The sequence below is a fragment of the Aythya fuligula genome, chromosome 1 (assembly GCF_009819795.1).
Source record: "Aythya fuligula isolate bAytFul2 chromosome 1, bAytFul2.pri, whole genome shotgun sequence".
In the NCBI taxonomy this organism is placed as follows: Eukaryota; Metazoa; Chordata; class Aves; order Anseriformes; family Anatidae; genus Aythya; species Aythya fuligula.
The window spans coordinates 43,900,392-43,922,150 of NC_045559.1; the positions used below are offsets into that span (position 1 = coordinate 43,900,392).

A 21,759-nucleotide genomic window follows, 5' to 3' on the forward strand; every position below is an offset into this window, starting at 1 on the left:
GAAGTCATGCTTTCTTTTGTGTTTGTGAGGTCCACGGGACTTTGGAGCTGATGATGCCATAGAAAAATACTTGCTCTTCAGTTGGTCTTGACTTGCAGAGCTCTATCCTTGGCATTCTTCAGTGGTTTGGCACTTTCTGAAAGAAATAAAGCAGGACCATTGTACAGAGCAGTAGAGCACTTCTCAAAGCATATTCTGATGAAGTCAGCTCCTTGAACAGCTGTGACATGGACAGGGAAGCAGCCAGAAATACAAAAAGGGAAATGTCATGGGAGACTCATGCTGGGGAATAGCGCTCTATGATGGGGCTCTAGTCCTGCAAGTAAGGAAGGTATTGGTGCTGTGTTACCTCCCAGGCTCCCAAGGCTCAGCAGCCAGTGTTAGATTTGCAGATGTCCTACGTGGTACAGGATTTTAGATACAGCCAAATCCTGTGCCCTTTGTGAAATAACCATGGGGCATGTTGTTTTCCTCTACACTTTCATAATAACTTTTAACTACCTGTGTATATATTTATAGGTAATTCTATGTTTTTATCCTTTGGAAGGTGGCTGCTGGGCTGGTGAAATTCATGACTTGTTAGTGCCAGTGCAGTGTCCACTCTGTGCCCAGAATCTGTAGGGTCTGTACAAAGAACCACACCCCTGTTGCTGGTGTGCTGGATGATGGTGAAGAACTTGGTCTGGGTCTCTATACAGAAGAGCATCTTTATCTTTAAGTTAGCTTTGTAAAAATTAAGCTGTTACATCTGAAAAATAGTGAAGACTTAATTCCAAAAATGGATATGTATAAGCAATACGAGAGGATTAAGAAGAAATTCTTCCCCCCACCCTGAGTGTCTCAGAATGGCCAGAAGCCTCTGAGAAGAAGCTGGAGTGGGGCTGTGGTTTGAAAATGCAAAAACTTTGCCCAGATGACATCCTTCTTCTTTGTGCAGCTCCAGAAAGGGGCTGTCTGGGAGCACAGACCCAGCTTGGGTACTGGCTTAGGGAGAGCAGAGCTGCCACAGACAGCAGCTGCTCTGGAGGTTGTGTATAGGGCATAAGCAAGCAGGAATTGCCATGGATGCTCAAATGCATGCATGTACATGCTCCTGCTAGCAGCTGGCTGTCCTGTTGTCCCCTTGCTGCACTGCACTACTGGCTGATGAGGTTTTCTGCCCCAAAGGGCCACATACCTGTGTACACCCAGCCAGTCCTACTGTGCTCACGTGTGTGAGCACTGGGCAGCACCAATGTAGGGTGTTGTGACCTGCTACCTGCCTGACAGGAGGTAGAAGCTGATCGCTAGAGGCAACCATTGGTCTACTTCAGACTGGCTTCAGGAGCTACATGCAGGGAAGTACAGGCCATCAGAGATGCAACTTCAATGTACACACACTACTGTGTGACTTTATAGTGCTCGAGAGGCATGGACTTTATTGTATGAGATCTCTGAGCAATATCTTGTCATTTCTGAAGAAGATACTCATTATACCCACCTTCCATGTGTCCCTCAGCTTGCAGTGGGAGCCAATGTACATAAACCATGCCTTTCCCATACTCTTTTTCTCCTGGTTTTAAATATCCATCAACCTTTTTTTTTTTTTTTTTTTCCCTCCTCCTTATGCAGTGCTGCTGGTAGGAAAAGCTGATGGCACCCAAGGTGAATCACTACATGTTGATGTATTTACTTTACCTGTTGCTCTGTGGAAGCCTGCGATCCAGACACGGAGGCTTTAACGGCTCCCTGCCAATCAGATTAAATATTTAGCAGCAATAGGTTCTGGGCATCACATTCCTGACAGTGTGTTTTCATGCATCATTTGCTGTAAACGTTGGGAGACTTTTAGCTACAGTTTGCAAAGTAGCTGTCTCTCCCTTCTCTCTACTGTTTTCACTGTTCCTCTGACTTCACCCTCATTCTTGGCTCCACTTTCTCTGCCCTTCTGTGTCCTTCCACCTGGCTTTTCCCCCCTCTTTCTCTAATCATTATTTGCTGCTGTGTGGTTGTGTATGCTGCACCTGGAATGGATGGCTGAGTGTGATAGAGTGGAAGCACTGACTGCATCTAGCTGAGCATTCCCACTTCAGAAAACCTAACATGACTGGAGGCGGGTGCAGGCTGATGGCTTTCTGGGGAGTGGGTACCCCTTGAGCCAGGGAAGCACCCTGAGAACAAGGAAAAAGAAACCTTCTCCTTCATTCCTCTCTCCATCATACAGCTCTTTGTGTGTGTGCCAGTTTAGGGCTGTGACTATTGGGCAACCTCTTTTAGGTCCATTTCTGGATGAAAACTTAGAAGAGGGAATGGGCCCAGTCATCCAATGGGAAACACAGGCATATCCATCCCCTTTGGTGTCCCCCTGTTTCACCAGTGGTGGGCTTGCAGATTTCTGAGTCAGCTATGCCCACACAATTGGCTGACACTCATAGTATGGTGATGATGACCACCAAAACCAAAAATCCAGTCAAGATGGGGTAGGAGAGGAGGGGGGGGGACAGCTCCAGCTGAGGTTTCTATATGTGATTGTATTTTCTATGCTGCCAGAGGTCTGCCTGCTGAAACACAGAAAGCACTGCAGAATGTGCAAGGACCTTCCTCCGGTTCCTTAAGCATGTTGGACAACCACAGGTTTCACTTGTACAAAGTACTGTTGCCTGGCCATCATCTGAACTTTCAGGCATGGTGTCTAAAGTGGTGGCCTGGAAGGGATGCTTGAAACGTGGATGAGCACCAGCACTGGCAGTGGTTCTGAGATGATACTGGGGTGGAGAGGGTGAAGTCTGGGCTAGTGAGCTCCATGGGCTGGTACTCTGCATGTCTTCTGCTGCAGAGCCTTCTCTAGAACTTGTTCTTTACCCGTTGCTTGATGTGTTTTAATGCTGTTCAGATGGTTTGACTCATTATCCTGCTCCCTTCACTGGTACATACATATTTTTCTCTGCTCTTGCCACAAAACAAGCTCCCTGTCTGAACATGTCTTTGTAGCCCAAGGTTGCTGGTACACCCAGAAGCCCTGTAGAGGTGTGTGGTTCTCACCACCCCCCCCACCCCCGATGTGTGATTGCTGCTTTGTAGCCCCTGCCTTCTCACACAGGTACCCAGCCCTGACTGCTCCAGCAGTCCTGCGCTGTCAGTCCAGGAGACATTTACTGGTGCCAGGGACAGGTTTTCCAGGAGGTCTTCTCTCCCCACCATGACCAGTTTCCAGCTATCTGGTGGACCATCATCCTCTTCATGTTTCTGTTGGCATGGGATGTGCCCTGTTCATGCCACTGTTTCTGTTGCACCATCTCATGTCTGAGGGTGCAAGGGAGATGATAGTCTCCTCATGGCCTCTCTGAAGGGATGGCTAGGGAGGTGCATTGCTCTGAAAACTGACAAAATGGGATGTGTGTGCATGTTTATGAGGTTATTTTTGCTTATGAGAGAAGTGGTGGCCCTTCAGGTAGAAAGAAGAGGAGATTGGGCACATCAGACCAGAGTGGCTGGATAAGATGGCTGTTCTTCGCTCTGCTGCAAGTCACTGAAGCCTTTTTGGCTGGGAGCCTGCTGGGATGGGGAATGGCAGGCCAGGTGATTTGAAGCAGGTACATGAGCTTTTGGGAAGCTGCTTCAACAAAGAAGAGTGAAAGACACCTGTGAATTCTGTAAAGTGTCATAACTATTGATGGGCAAACCAGCCTGCTTCATTTCTTGTTTTATTTCTTTTTTTTTTTTTTTCCTCCTCATTGCTCTGGGCCTCTCCAGTCCATTCCCCTGCATCTGGTGGCTTATTTCCCTACAGATGTCATCTTGGCAGTAACTCATGCCTGAGCACCTCCCCTGGGGAGTTTGTGCACTGCCTGAGTGCTTTTCTTTTCCTAATGTTAGGCCGCCTGTTTTTTTTTTTTTCCCCTGTATGTATGTATACTTTTAGGCCGTTGCTCTTCATAAATAAAAATTGTAGCAGTGGGGGAACCTGTAAGACAGATGGATCTGGAGAAGGTGGTCCCTTAGCCACATGGCAGAGCAGCCTGGGTAAATGATTTGGCTGGAGGGGCTGCACAGCTTGCCGACCAGCTCACCTCAACTCCGGGGCCAGGGGCTCAGCCATGGTCTCATATATACTCTGTTCCCTTTAGTTAGGAAAGGAGTGATAAATGTGTGCTGCGTTTAGTCTTGTTGAAATATTCCCGGCCCCTGGATGGGGTGGTGACAGGGCTGTGTGAGGAGTTTGGTCAGGGAGGGATATAGGATCCCAGAAGTCTTACAGACTCGGAAGATAAAGTACAAACCAGAGGAAAAGGATCCCAGAGAACCCAGAGGCAACACAGTCAAGTGGTAATGCATAAGTAGCTTGTTTGTTGCAGTTTTTCTCTTTCTAGTTGAAAAACCTATGGAATGATAGATCCCTTCCAAGTTACCCAGTACCTTACAAAGGTGTTAAAACATATGCAAGTGGTTTTAAAACACTGCCACACCAGATCATCAGCTTTAAACTCCTTTGGCACAGGGGTGCATGGAAATAGTGCAGAAGTGTCTGTGAATTTTGCTCTATTTGGGCATCTCTATGCTTATAAATCCATGCAGCTGCATGGAAAAATACCTCCTGGTTTGGAGAAGAGCTCTTGTCACAGTGTATTTCTAATGGGATGCCAAAGCAGGAACTGCCAGGGAGAGGCGCACAGGAAGCCAGCACAACATCCAAGGACTGATTTTATTTTTTCCCTTTCCATGGGACTTTGAGATGCTTGTTTCTAAGCATGGGGGCTTTGTCTTAGGTTTATCCAGTGTGCATGCACCTGGTCAGCGCTGGTCTTGCTGTATTTGATGGGAGCCATGCTGTGACCCTACTGGGCTGCAGCTCAGCCCTGTGGCCTGGATGACCTGGTGTGCTTTCCCCACGCTATTGTAGGGGCTGGGTGGTATTTGCAGCCTGTAATCTTTGGCTGCCCAGGATGTCAATATTGGTACTGTCATATACAAACAAGGATGAGACCTAGCCAAAGACCCCAGTCTGCTGCTGACTGAATGTTTAATCCTGACTCTTGTATGGTGTTGCAACCTTGGGTTTGTACAAAAGCTTCTCGTGAAACAGGACTGGCATCCCAGAGCTGATCCAGTGCTTCAGGAGAAGCAGTGTGAAAGCAGCTTTGCCACCATATCTATTAAATCTGCACCTCTTGGCAGAGTGGTGCCTCTGTCCCTGCTCCCGAAATAACCCTCTGTTGCCCCCCAGCATGGCAGAGAGGTTTGGGTTTCTGTCTCTAGGAAGCTGCATTTCCACAAGGAGTGACCTGGTTGTAAAAGGGATGCAATTCAATGTTGTCTCCACCAAACCTGTTGGATTCCTCTCCTGGCCCCTGGGGCTTCATAGTGTTTGTGGGGTGCTTTCACTTACAGCCTGGTCTGAAGCTGTGGGCCCTTTGAATTACATCTGAGGACTTCTCTATGAATCCCAGATTTCTGGGACCTCTGATGTTGTAGCCCCAGATGGGTCTCTGAGTCTTCAGGCTCGCTGGTGTAAGACCAGGATTTTTGTTTAGGAGGGGATTAGAGCTCCCAGGACTTTCCAGCCATACTATACAAGCTGGGTGACTCTGCTCTGGTACCTTCCCTGGGTCTGTTAAACCCAGGGTCTGAGGGCCTCCACTTCTGAGACCCCCAGCAAAGAGATCTTCTACTTTGAGTTTCTGTAAGTGTATTAAGACTGAGACAGGCCTTACCTTTGCACGGTCCAGGAGCTGCTGGAACCAGACTCCTTGGATCTATGGCAGACCCCCAGGGCAGATCTGTTGATGAAACAGGTGTTCAGGTTTGGATTAAAAGTGCCAGAAGGATGGCACCTGGTGCCCCAAAGAGTTGCATCTTGACACCAGACCCCAGATGCTGGTTGCCCACTGCAGCTCTGCTTTGCTCTCCAAAGCTCTACTTAGCTCTTGCTCTTCCTTGCCTGGCCCGGAAGCTGCTCTGGAGTAGGTGAAAATATATCATGAGTTGAGATATTTTCATGAGAACAGGCTTAACAAACCAGCGTTTGCTGACAATGTGTTGTTTCCTCAGAAACCACTGATCAGCAGTATTTTGCAGTTTGAGTTAATGTGGCAAAGTCGATATTGAGTATCAAGGGTTTTGCTTGGAAACCAATAACTATTTATGGTATTACAGCAATTCCTTTCTCTCTGCTCCTAGCTAAGCTAGGATTTATTGTCCTGAAGATCTTGGACAGACAGGTTTTAATACACTCTCTTGGGATCCTGTGAGTAATGTTGGGTATGATCTCACAAGAAGACATTGCTGCCTTCAGGGAAGTGCAATGGAAAGCAATAATAATAATCTTGACTCCTGTAGCTTGTATCACTTGAGAGCCAAAAGTACTTTAAATACAATAAATAATTAAACCTTCTAGCTCTGTGAAGCAGAGAAGATGCATCTCTGTCTTTCTGATGAGGAGACTAAGGTAAAGGGCTGAGGAAGAAAACAATTGTGTTTACACTTTCAAAAAATGCTTATTGATTTTGGATGGTTGTGTAAGGGATTAGAACCAGGTTTCACTTGTTTTGGTTCGTTCCCTCCATGCTTTTAAGATTTAAAACAGATACCTAACAGTGTGAATGCAAGTGAGATAAGAGGTACCATGGATGGATCAAAAATATAGCAGTGCTTAGAGCGAGGAATGGAGTGACTGTGGGAGCCATGGAGGACGAAATATGGATTAGAGATAAGTGATGGATGGATGCAGAAAGCTGAGTAGGATAACAGACTTGGGCATGCATTGTAGATTAAAGGAAGTTTATGGGGATATTGAAATTCTGGATTTTCTTTTTATACTTAAGCCCCTTTATGGTGTTCTAAAAGTGTAAACTGACCTTAAAACATGAGTAACTCAGCTATGCTTTTTCATGGGATGAATTTTTATTTACTGATAGTATATTCTTTACTGTGACCATTATTTGGTTTTGGAGGTTATTCCTTCTTGCTCTTTCTGCCAATGTTTCTTTTTTTTTCTTTCGCCCTGCTCCAAATGTAACCTATAGTAACTTATGTGTAAAAAGATGTGGCCCAAGGGAGTGGAGCTGCACCTTGAGGAAGCTGGTGATGGAGCTGGGCTGGGAGGAGGAATTTGCAGGTACATCCTTGTATGCATTGTGGAGGAATGAATAGCTAGGTGAGCTGCTGGGAAAGGGGGCTGAAACACCAAGCATGAATGAATTTGACAAGCTGGAGAAAAGAGAAGAGAGGAATCTGGTGGGAAAAGATGCATGGAAATGGCATTCATTCAACTCAGCCAAATTTAATCTGTTTTCTTGTGCTGGATTGGGCCTTCCTATTCCTTCAGCATCAACAGTCACTGATGAGCTGTGGTCCAGATGTGGCTTTTCTTGTATAAGTTTTTGTCACTGCAACTCCATAAATATGATGGACTGCTGAGCAGAGGAAGAGGTCAGTGACTGCTGGGCTGGGTCCCTCCAGCCAGGAAAGCTTTCTGGATGCTATTGATTGAAGGTCTCTGTAAGACGAATTGGCCATGACCCGTCATACAATTGCAGGCGCTGCATGGTCTGGTGCACCGCACTAATGTAGTGTGAAAACATATTGCATCCAGTGGCTTGATGGCTGGTGCCTTACTGGTCATTGAACTGAGGGAGAGAAATACAAGGAAAAGGGAGACTATGGGGTGGGACAAGTGAAGAGGGAAAGGAAGGAACAGGTAAAGGAGAGTGAAAATAAGGCCACCAAAAAAAATTGTAACTTGCAATTATCAATTCCACTTTCATTCTGACTTTAGTATTTATTTGTAAGGATCAGGTTTTTCTAAAGGGATGAGTGATTTTTAAGATACTGCTGGGTTGGGAATGTACAACTCCAAGCATCTTGCATGGCATTCTTTCTGGTGTCACACATTGGGTTTCCCCTGTTACTTCTCCTGCGTAAAGTTTGTTTTGCTTTTTTTTTTTTTTTTTTTTTTTTTAAAGTAGCAATAACAGGAACAGAAAAATTCTTTACTGAGAATCAGAATGAGGAAAAGGGAAGACACGACTTTACCAAGGGAGAGGCAATTATAAAGAAACAGACCTGAGAACAAAGTTATCTGAGTACTCATCCATCCTTTCTAGTGGCCTTACCAGAGCCAGTTCTCAACCACTTTTGGCTCTGATCACTGTGGTCTACCTTTTTGCCCCTCTCAACTTCCAATTAATTTCCTGTCTCACTTCATGAGTAAGGCTGACCTTATTGCAGGGTCACTTAGTGACAAGACCCCGCTTTCCACAGTGCTGCATACCAGTGTAAATCATGAGGTCATGAAGCTCCTGAGAGATGCTGGCAGTCTGCAAAACATGTACCAGTGCCCATCAGTGTCTAGCGCTGTGGCTTTGCCCTGGACCAGCTCACAAAAACACAACTCCCACTCTCCACACCTCTGCCTTCATGTAGCAGCTACTTTGACACTCTCACATCTTGATGTTTCAGGCATCAACGGCCTTTTCTGCTGTTCCTGCTGTCTGTGACACCTTTATGAGGGCCCGATCAGGTCTGGTGAGCTCTGGCACACCGTTTAAGATTTGCTACGGTGGTGCCGCAAGCAGCAGAAACAGTGCAGGGAGTTTCTCCTAAATTGCCCTTGCTGCATGGTCTTCACGCACCCATGAAGATCTTTTCTAAGAGACAGGCTGGTTAATGCTTTAAAGCTTTGCCCGCTGTCATACATTATATCTGAGGAGATTGTCAGCACACTAGATGGCTGAATCTAAAGTGCAGGTGTAGTTTAAGGCTGTATGTGGCATCCAAAGGACTCAGTATCACATCAAGAGACAGTCTTAAGTAGCCCATGGGATTTCAGCTTTGGCATGGTGTTTGGCAGTTGCCTTCAGCAGACAGCAGCCTTCACCTGCCTGCTCTGTCTTTGCCTTTAAGAAAGGGGAATGAACAGGGACTGAATGCAGTGCATGAAGGAATCTGCAGAATGGAAAATCTTTCCATCCTTGATAGTAAACACTTTTTCCTTTTCTTTTAAACTTTTTGAAATTCAGAGTCACAATCTGCCAATGTACGTAAAATGCAGAGTTTATTGGAAACCCTCAAATTAATACAGCAAGTAATCAGAAATGCAGAGGATGTGTTTCTCCAAACCATCTAACCAGAGTTAAAGGTGTGTTTTTTTCATGGTTATTAATGGATTGGAGTTATTTAAATCCCTAGCTCTTGGAAATCCTAGTCTTTAATGTACTCAGGTTGTTAATATGCTGTTGATTTCTGCTTGGAAATGAAAAGTGGAAGCAGAGAATTAAGAAAGAAAGGAAGGGATTGCAGCATGGGTCACCAACTTGTTCCAGCTGGATTTATTTGGCAAAACTGGTGTTGTTCTGGGTGCAGCATTCTGGTGTATGTTTAAACCTAGCTTCCCTCAGTCCTGTGTGCCAGGAGGCAAAGCTGCTTTTAACCATGCTGAAATCCCTTTGGAGGGGCTGTGCACACAGAGGTGCATCCCTTGCTTTGGATGATTTGCTCTGAGCCTGAGATGGGGCAGACGATGGTTGAAAGTGGGAAACTGCATGGTGAAGAGACCTCTTGAAAGACTTGAAACCCCTGTTTGAACTGGACCATGCATGGAGCGGCAGCTGACCGCTCCAGGCGGTAAGGACAGTTCCTCCTCTCTGGCAGGAGGGCTGGTCTTGTCCCTCTGAACTTGTCCAAGTGGGGTGCTGCGGGTGAGATCCTGGCAGGGGAGGGATGGCTCCAGCCTGGCTCTGCCAGTCAAGCTTGTTGAGAGCGATGGCTGTGCCAAGCCTCTCTGCCCTGGCATTTAGAAATTGGCACCGGGCAATGCCAGACTGACCTGCTGTCTCTCTTAATGGCTTTTGTGTGTGTTACACTGGCTCCTGCTGCTCTGCACTTGTATGCCAGGCTGGGGAAGCAGGTCAGGCTTTCTCCTGCTCTCCCTGGCCCGGCTGCTACCTTCTTCCTCCCTCCCTCATCCTGCTGAGGGCCCAAGGGGGCTCAGCTTAAGAGGGACACAAACACAGCTGAACTTCTGCTGCAGCAGACGAAAGTCCCAAGGGGTGATCAGATAACCATCTTACTAGCGTTTTCAGGGTGGAAATGGTGAGTCAAGAGGGAGAAATTGTTTAGGCTGAATGAAGGAGATATTATTGAAGTAACAGGATAGCTGAGCAAAGGGAAAATTTAGGCTGAGTTTAGAGAAATGCTTCTAAATGTGATCCTTGGAGTCATCTTCTAGTGGTGGTAATTCTATTGTTTGAGTTGTTTCAGGGCAGGTAGTGTGCTAAAGCAGATGCTGCAGACAGCGATACTGAAGTGACTGGGGGAAGGGCAAGACTATTAAGCAGAGGATTTTCACGTGTAATTTCTCTGAATCACTTGATGTTGGACTCAACAGAAGCTCGGAGGCTGTGGCTGTATCAGCTATCCCCGTGATATGTAAAATATGTGGGTGGGAGGAAGTGGGAAGGACACTGGGAATTTACCCTTGGGCAAGCTTACAATAATGAGACACAGTTCTTAATCTGTTGGGAATGATTTGGGCCTAATTGATGATCAAAGTGTTCCTTGTACTGCCTCAAGTGTAGGGAGAGAACTACTCTTCTCCTTTATGTGGGGCAGGAAAAGGGGAAGTGCTTTTTGGACCTTATCCTTGGATAGACCTGTTGAATGGATAGACCTAAACAGAAGCAATTTAGGCTTTGGAAATGGGAAGGAGCAAATATGTGATCTATGGGATGAATCTGACACTGTCCCGGCCAGGGAGGAGTTTGTACCTGGTTTAATGAAGAACAAACAGGTTAAAAGAAAATAAATTGTGAATAGAACTGAGCCTACATACCACTTTTCTCCTGGGGGATGGCAAGGGAATTCAGTCAGAGTCGCTATAATGGACCCTTCTGGTCCAGGTGCTGCATTGCTCTTTCATTCATCATTGGACACGGAACTTTCTGATACCTGTAGACTGCCATATTACTACTCTGAATGTATGGATATTTTCCTGCAGTGTCATTCATTCTGTTTATCAGCACCTGAAGTGTGCAGGTGCTTCCAGGACACATCTTTTGTGCCCCAGATTCATCCTCATCTTTGTCTCTGTTTACAAAGTTCCTGGAACAACAGGGACACGAGCCAGAAGATTTATGCGCACTTATGTCACCTACCTGGTGAGCAGTAATATGTGGCACAGCAGCGCAGGAGCTGTCAGTGTACAAATAGCCTGGGCTGAAGCTGTGGTAGGACAATGCAGCATTAGGAAGGGAAGAGTGCTTCTTCAGAGGTAGACTACATGCAGTGTGTTTGGACTGGGGAGGTGGCATTAACCATAAGAATGGGATGCTGTCCTAAGTTGAAATTGGATTGCCAAAAATCAGTGAGTTGGAGAAGCTTGGGTGTAAATTAGTGTTTTATTTACAGCCTAGTGTTTTTATTTACAGCCTTAAACCCCAGCTTTTAGGAGTAACAGTTTATGGAGTTTAAATCAATCCTACACCTTACATGGGTCTTCTCAGCTCCTGCAGCTTACCTGTAAGACAGGTAGCAGACCAAAACTGCAGTCTTCTGCAGTTAATTAACACAGAAATAGTGCTCTCTGGTCCAGACATACAGGTATTTTCTTGCCAGACAGCCCAGTAGCTTGTCTAGTGCAATGTTAACTTCCCTACGGCTCCTAGTGCGCTGTGCTGTTCCCTGGTGGTGTGTTGGATACAGGGCACAAAACACCTGCTAGCTTTCTAGAGTATCTCACAGCTGAGGTGGAGTTCTTCCTACCTCCAGCTAGGGCTGGAAATGTGATGGTTGGTTTCTGATTCATTGTCCAGCAATGCTCAAACTGTCTCCAGTAACACTGGAGATGGTAGGACAACTGTAGGTAGTAGCTCAGCCATGGGTGTGGCGGTAAGTATTGGAATTGGGCTAGTGATTAGGGGTAAGGGTAGGGTTGACAGTTAGCTTTACAGTTGGTGCAGATGCAAAACTAGCTGTTGAATTCAGATTGTGTGGCTTGAAGTCCTTTAACTATGACCTCATTAGAGCTCCGAGTAGGCAGAGTCCAGAAAGCACTCTGGTATGAACCTCCTCGTGGCTCCTCAGGAAAGGCTGGAAGTTGTAGGTGACACTGTTCTTCCTCCAGCGCAGAGCCTGCATCCCTACAAAGTTCCCTTCACACTGCTGATGCTGTTCAGCCTCCTATCTCAACCATTGTCTTCCTCCTTACTAGGAAAGTTGCCTTTAAGGCAGCTTTTAGTCTGAGACCACAGTGTTACAGAACTTCCTTTCTTTTTGCTATGTTTAGCTTCGTAGTGGGGTTCTGGGGCTTGCAAATACCCTCCCAGGGGGCTACTGCATGTTGCTGCCCATCTGGCAAGGCTGCAGCAGAGGCACCAGCATCAATACACAACAGAAACGACCACAAGCTCCTGGGACTATCCAACCTTCTGCCTCAGTTTCTTTATCCCACCTAAAGATCGTCTTGCCTTGCTGTACACTGAGCAGCACTTTATTTACAGTTTGCCTGGCTGAATGCACAGTGACCTATTTGTGTACTTTCGGTATTTTGAAATATAGTCCAGAAATATCTCTAAATGCTGAGCTGTATTTTTGCCTGTTCAGCCTAATAATTTTCTATTAATACTTATCTTAGATATGATCCACATAAAATGCAGTGTCAAATAAGGTTCTCGTGATATTTTAAAGCAATCTAACCTTTGGTCCTGGCCAAATTCCAATCTGAATAATTACTGTCTGACTACCTACATTTCTCTTGCATTTTCAGTTGGGAAAGTTAACTCTCCCTCCTCATTTTTACAGTGATTGTGTAACACTGCTCTGCAGCATTAAGTAGATGCTGCATTCCTCTACAATGGTGGATGTGTTTTATTGGTAAGTAAAATGAGATTATAGAGGTATAATGGTTTTACAGGCATGTTTATACCTAAATATAGATATGTCTGTGAAACCACTTTGTCTAATATCCCTGACATATATTGTATACCAGCGAGTAAGGGAGAATATAATAGTGTGGAATAATGTGTGAAAGATGTTACTGGCCAGACTGGAATTTAGGAATTGCCGAATTGTTTCGGAGTGGCAAACGCACAGAAAAGCCTCCCAGACACTATGCTGCCCCACATCACCAGCAAGGGAAAAAACTACTCACGTAAAACATTTTGTCATAAAACATCATAGCCCACTTTTAAAGTCATTCTTGACTGGTGAAATTAGTCTAGGAATATTGAAGTTTCTTGAAACAACTAGTGGCAAATTTCCTGTTTTACAACTGCAAGCTTGTCATGTGCTTATGAATTTCTCAATGTGAATTTGCAAATGCTCACTGGACAAAAGAAGACAGCCCTCAAGGAGGGTCCCTATCGTGCCTCTAGTGTTTCCTTGTTTGGATGTCTCAAACTTCTGCGCTTAAACATTGCCAAAATTAATGGATAAAACTTGCTGCTGTGTATGCAAAAACACCTTCTCACAGTAGTTATGGGGTCACTTTAGTCTTACAATAAGTCTGCAGTTGTGTACCCCTTTACTTTACTAGCATACATTCAAAAAGGGCTGATAGTGAGCCAGACTAGAGGAGAAAGGAGAGGTGGGGTTGATACCCAGATGCCTGTTCCTATCTCCAACAGCCTGCACTTAAGCAGCATATCTTTGTGTTGTGAACCTGCTGCTGCCTTGTGGGAGTGTTCTGGGGCTGATTGGTGGAGCTAATGGGGTATCCCCAGCCATGTTTTCGGTGTGATTTATTGGCATTCTGCCTTGTCACATCCCTGCATCCTGTCCTGCCAGGGGGCCCAGTCTGAACCTGGTACCTGTAATTGCTGCAGATGGATGCTGGCTCCTGGCATATGGGCCATCCGTGTTCCTCAAACATGTAGTGAGAGTGACAGAGAACTCGTATATGAGCAAGAGACAGAGGAAAAGTGCCTTGGGTGGTTGGGTGGACACAGGCATCTCTCTTCCTGCTCTTGGAGAGGGCTCATGGCCAAGGTTCCAAAGTGGAGGGAGATGCCAGGTCAGCTGTGGAGGCACTGATGACTTCTTCAGATTAGATTTTTCCTAGGCCTGGCTGCTCCCTGTGTCTCTGGCTGAAGGCTGGATATCTGGTGGTGCTTTACAGGGAACCCTATCATCTTGTATTGAAGAGAAGATCTGTCTGGGGGGCACATCCCCTGAGCCAGACATGCAGTAGGTTGGTACTTAAGTGCTCTTCAGGATCTGTGCTCTCATCTGCTGGTCCTTGAAGGTAGATGCTAGAGATTTATTGGCTTTTGTGCAAGTGTAGAGAAGGGAACGGGTTTCTCGGCCAGCATTTTTTCCTGTGGGAGAAGTCTGTATTCGGGTGTGAAAGCAGACAGCTGCCTCATTTGCCTGCATAGCTCCTGCATTGCTGCTCTCTGAGCCCTGTGTTGGAAGACCCTGTAAAGTATTCCTGGTGGGAGAGGGGCTAGGAAAAACCTACGCTGCTCCCTGGGCATCACAGCTAGCCATTGCCTAACCAAGCATAATATACAGTGTGAGACTCTGCAGAGATCGCAGGAGACATATTTTAAAGAGAGCAAATATAGCATTAAAGGGACTGAGCAAGAGAGTGAGAGACAGCGAGCGTATAGAGTGCATTAAAGTTAATAAAGCATTGCAGGAGTGGGGACTGCATTTCACTGTGAAGGAATTTAATTTAGTGACTCGTAATTGGAGGATAACAGTCCTGCTGGAATGAAGTTAGCTGTTCATTTTGCCAAACTCTTGAAGTCCCTTGGTTCTTGTGAGCGTCTCTCAGAAAGTGGATCCGTCAGAGTTTAGAATCGATTGCTGCTTCGTACCCGTGGTTCCTTTCAGCCTCCTAAGTGGATTTGGTTCCTCCGGTGCATATTTATTATCTATTTTATTATGTGGTTATTTGTCTGGTAATAATAATGCAGGATACATTCTCTCTGCTTAGCATGGCAATGAGGAAGCAGGCACTGAGCCTCTGTGTTCTCCTGGGCAGGGCATGATGGAGTCCCTTGTGCCCTTTTTCTGGGGGTGACTGGCGTTCGGTGGGGTTGTTGGATGGACTTCCAACTTCCCCAAAAAACTCTGCTGTTTTTGTCCCTGCTGCTGCAGTCTGCTACCCACTTGACAGAGAGACGTGCAGCAGTGAAGGGTATGGAAGGTTCCAGTTTCTTGGTCACCAAGATTAGAGGATCAGTGATGTAGTGCAAAGAAATGCAGGGCAGGTGTGTTTATTCTAAGTGTATCTGGCTGTTGATGAGCAGATTTATGGGCATGAAGAGCTGATAGAAAGTCTTTTCTAGTTTGAAATGCCTGGCATCTTCCTGGGACAGCAAAGTGGCCCTGGATGGGCGTGCTGAGCAGTGCTGCCTCTCACAGGACTGCCACTGCTCTGTTTGTGTCCCCAGACCAGGAGGATTTTGATAATGTTTACTCCTCATACGTACTGCAAGTATTAATTCATTAGTGTCTGTGAAGTGCCTTGAGGATGAAAAGAGCTGTGGATATGTGAGGTATTATTAAAACAAGACTGAGTAAAGAAAGAGCTAGGAACAATCCCACAGGGAGCTGTCCTGCTCAGGCAGGGTCTGGAGAGATGACCTCATTGGGTTTTTCCATTTCTGCTGTTGTGATTACAAAATAAAGTGGGCGTGTTCAGGGAGAAGATCCCCGTAACATCCCTGGCTGTGGTAGCTGATGGTGAACCTTTATGAACTCTCTGGATTTTTCTCCTTTTTAGCAAAAAGACTTGGCATGTGAGTCTTCAAGGGAATGTCTTCCCCATGTTACGCTGGTCCATTTTTAGCTGTGACCATTAGGAAAATTTGTGTTCTTGGCATTTTAAAAAGAAATGGATGTTGTGTTGGTGAAAGGCATATGACTAATGAACTACTACGGACTGGAGCAGTGTGTATTCCTTTAGTAGGCAGGCTGCATGCAATGCATACACAGAGTAACTCACTCCCACATCCATCTAATGGCCTTGACAATTGTCCTCGCTTTATTCTAGAGGCACTGTGCTGAGAAAGTAACAGGGTGTCCTGTCTGCCTGGTCCCTTCAGCCTCTCTGCTATACCTCCAGCTGAAGGCCAAACCGATCACAAGCATCAATAATTCCTTTGTGGTGAGGGCAAGCATTTAGACATGGGCTTGACATAAGCAATTAGTTTCATGAAGATAGCTGAACAGCCATCAAAGGACAATTCTCAATCAGTTTTGACTTTGGTCTCAGTGTGACATGGGACCTGAGAGATGACATGATCCCATCTTCTGCTGACAGCTGTTCTCTGAGGTGACTGCAAACTCTGAGGTAGAGACTGGGACTCAGTTTGAGTCCCTCTGACTATTTAATAGAGCCCTGAATGCAGCTGAAGGACTGGGCGTTGAGCAAGAAGGGCTGGTGGGAGGATGGCAGCGGCTGAGGAGGATCGATGGATCTGCCTTGAAGGGTTGAGTGCGTGATTGACTTATCAATTAATCACTTTCTTTCTCTCACTGTCCCCCGTTCCTTTTATTTCTCCTTTGTTTAGGGAGTGTAAGATCCGAAGATGAGGCCCAGGGTGGAGTGCTACTCTCCAAAGTTTTGGCTGGTGCTGGCAGTCCTCGCGACAACAGGGAGCGGGGCCCATGCCCAGAAAAGCCACCCGAGCATTGGCATTGCAGTCATCCTGGTGGGGACCTCAGACGAAGTGGCCATCAAAGATGCACACGAGAAAGATGACTTCCACCACCTCTCAGTGGTGCCCCGGGTGGAGCTGGTGGCCATGAATGAGACAGATCCCAAGAGCATCATCACCCGCATCTGTGACCTCATGTCAGATCGGAAGATTCAAGGGGTGGTATTTGCTGATGACACAGACCAGGAAGCCATTGCTCAGATCCTGGACTTCATCTCTGCCCAGACCCTCACTCCCATCCTGGGCATCCATGGAGGCTCCTCTATGATCATGGCAGATAAGGTAAATTGAATTTCTGTTGTAAACCCGCAGATTGAAACTTAAAACAGAGAGAACTATCTGAGTCTGTGATCCTCAGGTGGAGTCTCCTGGGGCAGAAGGGCTAGGGGATTAGAGAGACTCAGATTCAAAGAGAGATTAAAAGAGCTAACTGTGTGTAGCACTGCTGAGAAGAGCCTATTAATCATGTGGAATTATCTGCAACAGAGGAAAAACCAAGAAGGGAAAGGAGCAGATAGAAGAGAGCTGCAAAAGAATGAGCTCTCTTCTTCCTTAAGAAGTGTAAAGAGCCTCTGACAATTCTGATTTTTTTTTTTTTTTAAGGTTTTATTTTTGCCGGTGTTTTACCTTGAAAGTGCCAAGAATGCTAGCTTGGGTTTTCCCTGAACGGAGCTGGAGGACATCGTGGCATTTTCAGAGATGCTTAATACAGCTCTTACATCTTAATTGAAAAATAATTGAATCTTTAATAAAGCTATCATCTCTCAGAAGTGTTCATTAGCTCCTGAAGTTAAGTAGTGTTAGCTAACGCAAATAACTGGTCTGAACCAGTCCAGCTGTTTCCACTTTATTTTATTCCGTCATATCACTGACGCTTTGCTGTTTTCCCCAACCCAAGCTAGTATTCTTGGCAGTTAACTGCACAAACAGGCCCTCCTGCCACTGCTTTGGAACACGGCAAGATGCAGAGAGCACCATCTTTGGCCAGCTGGTAACTGTCAGCTTAGGAGAGCATGCATGGTGTACAGCTGGACCTGACAGAAATCTCCTTGGCAGGAGGAGCAGGGGACCCAGAAATTCACGCCTGAGTGTGCATTGGGCTGGCCAGTGCAGCTGACAGTGGCCTCCAAGCTGCTGTGGGCTGGCTGGAATATCCAAGAGAAGTGATCTGCCCTTTTTCCTGCAGGCTTGGTGCAAAAAAAGCCCCTTTATTGAGAAGAAACTCTTGACCACACTTTCATAAAGAAACAATCTGGGGATCAAGCTGACAGTCTTTTCCTTTTGCAGGTCACTCTTCAGCAAATCTGAGAGATTTCACTTGGCAGAATCAGGTGTAATTGAGGGAAGGGAGGGGGGGGAAGTAAGCTGGCCAATGTGGCAACTTTTCCTCAGAAAGATCTAGTGGACTTGAGAAATCGGGCATTTTCTGTTCCATTTACCTTGCAAGTAACTAATTCAGTGCAGGTCATCATAGGTGAGTAGCTGGGAATAGGTTAATCACAAGATATTTTCTCACTCTGTGGCTGTTCAGTTGCCAAATGTACATTTAATATGCAGGTTATTTTCTCAGATCAGTCACTGAACTAAAGTAGGCATTGAGTAATAGAATCACAGGCATTTATTTCTCTGTCCTTCAGTAGTTACAGTTGTGATAAAGTCATTATGCCCCATTCTACCCGCAATGAGACTTTTCTTTCTTGAGAAGAATTAGGCAACAACTCTGTGTCTCATTGCTCTCCTGCATTGCACGGTTGTCAGTGTCTGTGCAAAACAGGTCTAGAACATTACTTTTAGTGCTGCATTTCATCCTTATGGTGGCATTTTATATCCTCTTTGAACAAGCATCAGTGTCTCTGTTGCCAGACGTCCTAAGCACTGGGAAAAGGTCCTTGCGATTTTGAACGTGGCAGGCCAAGTTCCGATTTCTGATTCCTGCGGTGTAAATCCAGCACAGCACCACCGCCTATGGTAGGATTAGATCAAATTTACGCCTCTGTAACTCAAAGAGGAATTTGGCCTATTGAACTTGGTAAAAAGAAAAATCTTTGCCTCTCTCTCCTCTCTCCTTGGGAAGGTGGCATCTCAAGCGGCCACCCTGTGTATTCCACCAGTTGGCTTCTAAAGAGCCTTCTGGCAGTCAAGCAGCCCACAGGGAGCTCAAAGGTGGAAGCCTTATAAATAGAGATCTTTGTTTTATCAAGCTCCCCTTTTCATAGTTTTGCAGGCAGGAGAAGCAGGATACATACAAAGATCTGTGGCTTTAGGAAAGGCCAAGATTTCTTTTCAGCATAAATCGAAAGGGCTGACCTTTAGAGCTTCTGATTCACAGGTGCATAATCTTTAATGGATAATATTTGTTTGATGAATTGAATTAAAATATGGTGGAGAGTAAATACATTGATATTCTCCTGAAAATGCTGAAGTCTGACTGGTAAGTCCTTAACAATCTATTTTCCACAGAGGGCCTTGACAGAGGCTTGTCTTTTACTGACCCTTAGTCATGTAGTTTGCAAATGAGTTGTATGGCTGGGGTTTGATCCCGTAAGGACACATTGCTTCTTTCAGCATCCCTTCAATGCTCACAGCAGTCAGCTGTGATTGAACTCAGCATTTCACAGGTTCAGACCTGCACCTAGAGTTTTGTTGTGCTCCTTGTGTGTTTGCGATCAGTGGCATCAATGCAAACCTAAAGAAGAGTGCAAACTGCTGACGCCTTCTCTGGTGGTTAAAGCAAAAACCTCCTCAGTTGAACCACCTTCCCTAAAGGAGCATGAGAAATTCTGTTTAACCTTCAATGAGGGTTTGATAAGTGTGTCTGTGAGGAAATTTGGGTCCATGTGTGAAATTAACTTCGTAATGTTCTGTAAAGCTGGTGAATTGAGACACGAAACGACAGGCGAAAAAGAAAAAAAGGATTTCCAGCCTGAATTTATGCCCCCACCCCCTGATAGAAACCTTGTACAACGTGCACCATAGGCTGCCTTCATCTCAGTTAACATCCATCTGAAAGTTTGCTAACTGTAGGTCTAGGCATCGCATTGCTACAATCAGTGGGGAAGGAGGCACCACCTGAGGACAGTTCATCCCCATGCACCTTGGGGTGCAATGAAATGTTTGTAGGGCAGTCCTGTGTCTCCCCACTAATTACTGAAGAAGGCTCTACTCCAAATTGCTCTTGACGCCTCAAGTGAAGTGCCACAAATCTTGCCCTAGGTGTAACATAGCAGGTGGAGGTGTGCTGCTGAAAATGTAACATCTGGATTTCCTGATTGTTTTGTTCAAATTTGTGCTCTTTAATATTGCATCTGTTTAGATTTTGTAGATAATATTTAGACTTTCTGTTTTCCATATTTTTCCCCTGAACAATAACTATATAGTCATTTGCATATGTTTTTGCTGTTTCTCTCCTCGGTGGTCATGTCTCTAATCCCACCTGTTTAGCTGTTACAAAGCGCTGCATTTAATCTGTCTAATTTGGCATCAGAAGAAATTGACCAGATGATGTGTGTACACTGAGATCTGGGTTTAGTTCCAGGAAGCTGGTACAGCACAGACACCCTGTGCTGCACTCCAGTGCTGGAGAGACCTCTTTACTGAGGGAGACTCTCCTCACCACTGGTTCAGTCCTTTTAGTCTGATGAGATTGCCAGCAGTGATGCCAAGTGTTGGGAGCTGCAGCAGTCACTTTGATGGGACTGGATGGCTTGGGAGTGATGGCTAAGGGGGTTCAGTAGCCCCTATATTAGCTCCTGTCAGAGGAACAAGTCCTGCAGTTGTGGGGTAGAGTGTAAGAATGGCTGCACCCTTTTCAGTCCTATGAATGAACATTTATCTGGTTCTTGTTTTGGTGCTGACACCTTGAAAAGGAATTAGAACCACATGTCCAGAGGACTGCAAAGCACTCATGACCAGTGACATCTGCTCCCATTCCAGTTTTTAAAATTACTTTTCCTGTCTCCCAAGTTGTTTTTAAAAGCAGAAATTCAGTCCTATCACAATGTGGATATAGTTGGTTGATGAGGATGCTCTATGTTAGGAGAATGATGATGGGAGCAAACCTTCAAGGCTAAAAATGCAGCTTCAGTTCAGATAAGCACTCAAACCAGTATCTTGTGTTTGCAGACCTGAGACTGGAAACCTGGGATGAGCTTCTCTTCATTATACTTTAAATATTGCCTTCTATCACTTTTTCACAGAACTAGGAGGTAGAGGTGCAGTTGCAGAAAAGGAAATAATAACGATGTAAATTTATATGCATCTTAAAGGAAGAGTAAATTGTTGTTCAGATTTAGGACACTTACTGTGTTGGAAAAGACTTCGATTCATGACAAAAAAAACAACCACAGCATTTGTCTGACTGGTTTGTTTTGTAACAACAGACTTTTCTTTTTAAAAAGAGGGAGAGTCAACTTGCTGGTAATGAAAGTAGAAAAGGTAAGAACAGAAACTGTCTTGGGTTGCCTTATAGCATAGCTGGTGACCATCATTTTTGGCAGAAGTGTCTTTTTGCAGTTTTGCTGGGTTTCATGCTTTACTAAAGCTGCTTGTCCTGTTCAGCTTTATAGTAATGTAATGGTGCACAAGCAGCACCCAGGAAAAATATTGGAAGAGGAGTGTGATTCTGTTGTCCTTTATCTTTGAGTCCTGTGCTATTTTCTCTGAGATTTGTTCACACAGGGTAGCCATGTTGATGGAAATAAAATGATAGGGAAGAATAATCTATGAAATAAGGCTATGTCTATAATAAAATCTATATAAAAGCTGTGCGAAACTAACCTGAAATCTAAAATCCTTGATCTTTCTGGGCCAGGTTCTCCTTTCTTTTCTTACACAGCATAGAGCTGAATTTTCCACTATTCCCTTTACTACCTTGCATTCCCACCCCCCCATTCACACTAAAGGTATACTTTTTCCTCTAACTTGCCAGCTCTGCTTCATAAGTCCTTGTCCCCTTTCTTTTTGTTTTCTGTCAGGTTTCCAAGATTTCTCTCTCTCTCTGTTTCAATGCTGAACTTTGAGGTGATTTTTTCCATGCTTGGGCCATGTTGCTTTGGCAATGGTGGTATTCGGCATTTCAGTGGGGAGCAAGCATGTTGAAACTTGGTCAATGGGTGTAAAG

At 45.4% G+C, this 21,759-nt stretch overlaps 1 protein-coding gene across 1 annotated transcript in view; it reads left to right on the forward strand.

The window, feature by feature from the left end:
• Positions 1–21,759, forward strand: part of GRIN2B (glutamate ionotropic receptor NMDA type subunit 2B) — a 196,272-nt gene that overhangs the window by 17,724 nt on the left and 156,789 nt on the right. Inside the window, exon 2 of the mRNA XM_032207593.1 lies at positions 16,494–16,922. Within this exon, the coding sequence (XP_032063484.1) occupies positions 16,512–16,922 (411 nt within the window). The 5' untranslated portion in view covers positions 16,494–16,511. The remainder of the gene's footprint in view (positions 1–16,493; positions 16,923–21,759) is intronic.